This window comes from Cebus imitator, unplaced genomic scaffold (assembly GCF_001604975.1).
Source record: "Cebus imitator isolate Cc_AM_T3 unplaced genomic scaffold, Cebus_imitator-1.0 Scaffold521, whole genome shotgun sequence".
Classification (NCBI taxonomy): Eukaryota; Metazoa; Chordata; class Mammalia; order Primates; family Cebidae; genus Cebus; species Cebus imitator.
Window position 1 is genome coordinate 830,768 of NW_016107836.1, and position 7,648 is coordinate 838,415.

Genomic DNA, 7,648 nt, shown 5'->3' on the forward strand with positions numbered 1-7,648 from the left:
TCTCTACTAAAAATACAAAAAATTAGCTGGGCATGGTGGCGCGTGCCTGTAATCTCAGCTACTCAGGAGGCTGAGGCAGAATTGCCTGAACCCAGGAGGCGGAGGTTGCAGTGAGCCAAGATCACGCCATTACACTCCAGCCTGGGTAACAAGAGTGAAATTCCGTCTCAAAAAAATAAAAAATAAAAAAATAAAAGGGAAGCAGAACAGAAAGACTTAGAAAATTTGCATCCTGGCCATGTAAAGAGTGAAAAGGCAAGTTTAGGAGAGCAAACCAAGGGTGTGGCAAAGCAACTGTTTACTAAAGAGCTTAGTAGGGATGAAGGGGAGTCAGGTGCTATTTATCAAGACAATGGGAGCATGAGGCTGCCCCTCCCCTCACTGGTGAGAGCAGGGTATTGAGGGTGAGCTTTCCAGAGAAACACCAGCAAATATCATTTGCTCCCTGCATTCCAACATAGCACTTCTTGGCCACCCCAGTCCTGCTCCAGTGTGGCCAGGTACAATGTGTACTGCTCCAGAGGGCACAAGCTCTAAATCTTCGCAGCATTCACATGGTGCAAACTCAGCCTGTCCAATATGGTGAAACCCTGTTCTACTAAAAAAGACAAAAATTAGCTGGGCATAGTGGCACACGCCTGTAGTCTCAAGTACTCGGGAGGCTGAGGCAGGAGAATCGCTTGAACCTGGGAGGCAGAGGTTGCAGTGAGCCGAGATTGTGCTACTGCACACCAGCCTGGGTAACAGAGTGAGACTCCGTCTCAAAAAATAAATAGGCTGGGCGTGGTGGCTCACTCCTGTAATCTTAGCACTTTGGGGGCCAAGGCAGGTGGATCACGAGGTCAGGAGATCAAGACCATCTTGGCCAACATGATGAAACTGTGTCTCTGCTAAAATACAAAAAATTAGTCAGGCGTGGTGGCACACACCTGTAGTCTCAGCTACTTGGGAGGCTGAAGCAGGGGAATTGCTGGAACCTGGGAGGCAGAGGTTGCAGTGAGCTGACATTGTACCGCTGCACTCCAGCCTGGTGACAGAGTGAGACTCCATCTCAAAAAAAATAAATAAATATAAAAGTAAAAATAAAATAAATAAATAAATAAAAGCCAGGTACAGTGGCTCAGGCCAGTAATCTCAGCACTTTGGGAAGCTGAGGATAGCAAATCACTTAAGGCCAGGAGTTCCTGACTAGCCTGGGCAACTAAACGAGACCCTGTCTCTACCAAAAATAATAATATTAAAACAAATTAGCCAGGTATGGTGGTACACACTTGTAGTCCCAGCTACTCCAGATGCTGAGACAAGAGGATCACTTAAGCCCAGGAGTTCAAGGCTGCAGTGAGCTATGGTCACTGCACTCCAGCCTGGGGGACAAAGTGCAACCTTGTCTCTTAAAAGAAAAAAAAAAAGGCTGGACATCATGGCTCATGCTTGTAATCCCAGCACTTTAGGAAGCTAAGGCAGGAGGATCTCTTGAGCACAGGAGTTGGAGAGCAGCCTGGACAACATAGGGAGATCCCTGTTTTGATGAAAAAAAAAAAAAATTAGCCAGACATGACAGCATGTGCCTTTAGTTCCAGCTACTTGGGAGGCTGAGGCAGGAGGATCCCTCAAGCCCAGGAGGGCAAGGCTACAGTAAGCTTTTTTTTTTTTTTTGAGACAGAGTCTTGCACTGTCGTCAGGCTGGAGTCCAGTGGCACAATCTTGGCTCACTGCAATCTCCACCTTCCAGGTTCAAGTTATTCCCCTGCCTCAGCCTCCCAAGTACCTGGGACTACAGGTGTGTGACACCATGCCCAGCTAACTTTTTGTATTTTTATTAGAAACAAGTTTTCACCATGTTGGCCAGGATGGTCTCAATTTCCTGACCTTGTGATCCGCCTGCCTCAGCCTCCCAAAGTGCTGGGATTATATGCGTGAGCAGTGAGCTTTGATTGAGCTGCTGTACTCTAGCATGGGCAACAGAGTGATACACTATCTCAAAAAGGAAAAAATTTTAAAAAAAAAGAAGAAGAATGTAGAAAGACACCTGGCAGGGCCTTGAGGAAACATGCTGTGAGTGCGAAGTAGGTTTAGAACTGTCTCAGAATTGAGCCAGGGGATGTGATGTGGGCATTTGAAGGATCTGTTACCACATGCCATGAGCAAAGCTCCTCTAAGTTTTTAAAGTTATGAGCAAGCAACCATATTCCATGAGCTGGAGCAAAATGAGTATACATAAATTGACTGATGGTATAATAAAATTAAACAGGTATAATGAATAGTCCAGTGTTTATTTTGTTACTTTCATAAATGTTCTATGTGAGTGTATTTTGGTGGAGGGTGAACTCTATGAAGACGCTGAATTTCAATTTTTGAAATTCAGAACAGAGAAAGCACTCATGGAAGCAGAAAGTTGAAGACATATTGAACAAGAGACTGTAAGCCTCTCCAGAATTTGTAGATATTTGGGAGAGGGCTTTGGACTTCCACAAGAGCTTAAGCCTATTTTTCTGGATCTTAAGGAACAGAAAAATCCCTGTGACAAAATTTAACCTGATATAGAGTAATGACATGTTTAGTTAATTAGTATGTTTCACACTACTATAAAGGACTACCTGAGAGTGAGTAATTTATAAAGAAAAGAGGTTTAATTGACTCACAGTTCTGCATGGCCGGTGAGGCTTCAGGAAAGTTACAATCGTGGAAGAGAGGGAAGGGGAAGCAAGGCATGTCTTACATGGCAGTAGGAGAGAGAGAGAGCAAGAGGGGAAGAGCGACACTTTCAAACCATTGGATCTCGTGAGAACTCACTATCATGAGAAGAGCATGGGAGAAATCTACCCCCAGGATCCAATCATCTCCCACCAGGTCCCTCCCCTAACATATGGGAAATAAAATTCCACATGAGATTTGGGTGGGGACATAGAGCCAAGCTATATCAGTTAGTATACATATACTAAAATTACCATGCAGCCTGGCCAACATGGTGAAACCTCGTCTCTACTAAAAATACAAAAATTAGCCAGGTGTGGTAGTGCATGCCTGTAATCCCAGCTACTTGGGAGGCTGAGGCATGAAAACTGCTTGAACCCGGGAGGTGGAGATTGCAATGAGCCAAGCTCATGCCACTGAACCAGCCTGGCCAAAAAAAAAAAAAAAAAAAAATTAACATGCATGATAATTAAGTGAAGTCTAGATCTCTCCCAACAAGCTGCCTTTATCACCACTATATCTGGGGCTTTGTGATAAAGGGAACAGAGTAGTTACTAAGGAAAGGGGGAAGACATAAACCAGCTGTGCAGAGGGCAGAGTGTGCTTTGGTACCTTAGGCCAGGCTGCAGCAAAGAAAAGCTGAGGCTTGAGAATACATGCTCTACCACCCTTAGTTTGGGGCTTATTCCTCTGGAGGTAAACCCTCTGAAAAATATGTGCCTCAAGCTGTGTTTTCAAACAACTGAGACAACAGGTATACAATGAGACTGTCCTAGGTAATGAAATGTTTTTCTATTAGCCGGGCATGGTAGCATGCGCCTGTGGTCCCAGCTACTCAGGAGGCTGAGGCAGGAGAATTGCTTGAACCCAGGAAGCAGAGATTACAGTGAGCCGAGATCACACCACTGCACTCCAGCCTGGGTGACAGAGTGACACTCCATCTCCAAAAAATAAAAAAAGAAATGTTTTTCTTTCCTTGGTGTGTATGTGTGTTGTATGTGTGTATAAATCTATGAAGGGTATGCAGTTCTTTCATTGGCATAGCAGTTCCATCCAGGCTGAAGATGTAGACTAGAGTAGGACATTAGGAAGGGCAAGAGAATGTTTTCCATAGCTTTGATCAAATTACACTCCTGCTTAAAATGTTCTCATGGCTCCCATATGCCTGGATGATGGTCAAAATCTGAGACTATTTGAACATCAAAATAAACAAATATGGTAATGGATTATAATCCTATGATTGGGGACCCCAAAGACCACCCTCAATTTCTGTGATTTGCTACAAGAACTCAAAAAACTCAGAAACATTGTTATACTTGTGGTTATGATTCATTACGGTAAAAGGATGCAAATTAAAATCAACCATAGAAAAAAGCACATAGTGCAGCGTCCAAGAGAGACCAGATGCAGGCTTCCAGTGTTCTCTTTCAGTGGAGCTATATGAACATTAATACTGTGTGACAACACATGTGAAGTATGTCTATCAGAAGCTCACCTAAGCCTTGGTGTCCAAGGTTTTTATTGGGGATCAGTCACATAGTCATAGTAATTGCTCCTGTGGCTGACCTGAATTCTCCAGCCTCTCTGGAGGACAAGCTGATATCATGTGACCCAAAGAGCCCACTATAAATCACATTGTTAGCATGAATGGTCTGGTGTGGTCCAAGGTCTTAACTAAACAAAGATACTCTTTATTAAGAGCCTTGAAACTAGGCAAGGGCCAAACCTTTCTTTGCAATATACAGGGTTTGAACAACCCACACCTGCTGAGTTAATCCTTTACAAATCTGCTGAATAAAGTAAAAATCCATGAGTACAATTGATATAAACAAGGAATGTTAAATTAAGTTTAGCCTAAAGCTGCCTCCTCACATATTTTAAGGTCAGCTTAAAAGTTTCTCTGGGGCCAGGCGCGGTGGCTCAAGCCTGTAATCCCAGCACTTTGGGAGGCCAAGGCGGGTGGATCACGAGGTCAAGAGATCAAGACCATCCTGGTCAACATGGTGAAACCCCGTCTCTACTAAAACTACAAAAAATTAGCTGGGCATGGTGGTGCGTGCCTGTAATCCCAGCTACTCAGGAGGCTGAGGCAGGAGAATTGCCTGAACCCATGAGGCGGAGGTTGCGGTGAGCCGAGATCGCGCCATTTGCACTCCAGCCTGGGTAACAAGAGCGAAACTCCGTCTCAAAAAAAAAAAAAAAAAAAAAAGTTTCTCTGTACATGGTGAACTATAACTTAACTGGATATGTAAATAGACTGTACCTGTTCTTGTGTCAATCACTGAATTTTAGCCAATCAAGGGTGGCCAACTGTTCAAACCATGCTCAAATAAGGCAAACACTGAGCTGTAACCAATCAGCAGTTTGTATACCTGTATTAGTCCCGTTCTCACACTGCTATAAAGAACTACCTGAGAATGGGTAATTTATAAAGAAAAGAAGTTTAATTGACTCAGTTCTGCAGGTTGTATGGGAGGGATAGCTAGAGAGGCCTTAGGAAACTTAACAATCGTGGGAGAAGGCAAAGGGAAAGCAAGTAATTCTTTACATGGCAGCATGAGAGAGAGTGCAAAGGGTGAAGTGCTACACATTTTCAAACAACCAGATCTCGTCAAAACTCACTCACTATCACGAGAACAAAGGGGAAATCCACCCCCATGATCCAATCACTTACCACTAGGTTCCTCCCCCAAAGCTGGGAATTACAATGCAACATGAGATTTGCATGGGGACACAGAGCCAAATGATATCCATACCCACTTCCATTTTCTGTATATCACCTTCCTTTTTCTGTCTGTAAATCTTCCATGACACAGGTATGCTAGAGCTTCTCTGAACCTATTCCGGCCCAAGGGCTGCCCAATTGGAGTCACTTTTGCTCAATTAAAACTCTATTAAATTTAATTTTGTCTGAGGCTTTTCTTTTAACAGGGATAAGGAACAATCCTTCTTGAAGAATGATAACTAATGATTGTAGAAGGAATGATGAAGTTAGAAAAATCACTACAGTTGGTCCTCTGTATGTGTATAGCAGAGCCTCTAGAGGGAGCATGGCCCTACCAATCCTTGATTTCAGACTTATATGCTTCAGAACTGTGACACAATGAATTTCTATTGTCACCTAGTTTGGGGTCACTTGCTGCAGCAGCCATAAGAAACTAATTATATGAACAGGAGACAGAGAAATACTGGATAGAAGAGGGTGGTTCCCTGGCAAAGGTCCCACCCTCAAGCCTGGAGACCCATGGCCCTAAGTAGAGACAGGCATTCCTGTTTTCACCCCCAAAACATTGCCTTTTGGCCCACCATATCCCCTAACTTTTATCCACATAAACCTGGAACCCCAGGCTCCAGAAGCAGAGGAGCAGACAAGCAGATGAGGAGACGAGGAGACAAGCAGATGAACGGTGGCACAGCACAGCAGAGAAAGAGAGAAGAGGAAGAACATCTAAATGCCAAGAGGAGTTCAGCTGAGAGCAGTTGGAGAGGAGTTCGGCTGCTGGACAGCCAAACTCTAGAGGAAAATCATCTTCCCACTCCATCCTCCCTTCCAGCTTCCCATCCATTCTATTGACAGCCACCTCCGCCACTCAGTAAAAACCCTGCATTCATCCTTTAAGCCTGTGTGTGACCTGATTCTTCTGGGATGCTGAACAAGAGCTCAGAATACAGAAAGTTGTCACACTGGCTCTTTGCTCTTGCAGAAAGGCAGAGGGTCCACTGAGCCGGCTAACACTCAAGCTGTCTGCAGATGGCAAGGCTAAAAGGGCACACAGTAACACACACCCACTTGGACTCCTGCACCTGCCTGTCTGCATGCCCTCCCGCCCATCAGGGGTTTCAGCAGTGGTGGCAACCAAATAGGCAAGCCACACCCCTGTTGCCCACCCATCCTGCGAGTTGGGTCAGTGAACATTCCTGTTTCACTAATACATATACTAAAACCAAAGGTGAAAGAATGATGCCTTAGGAATTTTTTTGTTTGTTTTTTTGAGACAGCGGCTCACTCTTATTGCCCAGGCTCGAGTGCAATGGTGCAGTCATGGCTCACTGCAACCTCTGCCTCTTGGGTTCAAGCAATTCTTCTGTTCCAGCCTCCTGAGTAGCTGGGATTACAGGTGCCCACCACCATGCCTGGCTAATTTTTGTATTTTTAGTAGAGATGGGGTTTCCCCATGTTGGCCAGGCTGGTCTCGAACTCCTGACCTCAGGTGATCTGCCCGCCTCGGCCTCCCAAAGTGAGGCTGCGCTGGCCTCAGGAATTTACACAGTATCCAAGTATCCACAAAATACTTATTGATTACAAAGTAAAATGTAGTAACTCTTTAGAAGAAAAAATCTGGCTCCTTAACCAAGCTTATTTGGTTTGGAGTCAAACAGCTGATTTGAAGCTCCACCTGCATCACTGTCTTTTTCTTTTTTTGAGACAGTCTCACTCTTGCTGAGGCTGGAGTGCAATGGCAAGATCACAGTTCATTGTACCCTCTGCCTTCCCGGCTCAGGTAATGCTTCTGCCGCAGCCTCCCGAGCAGCTGATACTACACGCAGGCGCCACCACACCTGGCTATTTTGTGTAGTTTTTGTAGAGACAGGATTTTTGTAGAGACAGGATTTTGCCTTGGCTGGTCTCAAACTCATGGGCTCAATCAATCCACCTGCCTGGGCCTCCCAAGGTGCTGGGACTACAAGCGTGATCCACCAGGCCCTGCCTACATCATTGTCTTATATTAGCTTGTACAACGTTGGGAAAGTTACTTAATTTCACTAAGCTTCAATTTCCTGTAAAACAAGATTAATAATAATCAATACCCACATCTTAAGGATCTTATGAGGATTGTGACAATTCCACATAAAGCCCTTAGCACACGTCAATTTGCATTGGTTATTCTTATGAGAATCACTCTCATCTACAGAATAGATTTAAATCTCCTGTAATCTATTCAGGAAGATAAAA

At 44.5% G+C, this 7,648-nt stretch overlaps 1 protein-coding gene across 1 annotated transcript in view; it reads left to right on the forward strand.

Annotated features, from left to right (window-relative positions):
- The window catches only part of PRRG4 (proline rich and Gla domain 4), a 54,183-nt gene extending 47,870 nt beyond the window's left edge, over positions 1-6,313 (forward strand). The window contains exon 6 of the mRNA XM_017514279.2: positions 6,042-6,313. Coding sequence (XP_017369768.1) covers positions 6,042-6,168 — 127 coding nt within the window. The 3' untranslated portion in view covers positions 6,169-6,313. The remainder of the gene's footprint in view (positions 1-6,041) is intronic.
- The last annotated feature ends 1,335 nt before the right edge of the window (positions 6,314-7,648 follow it).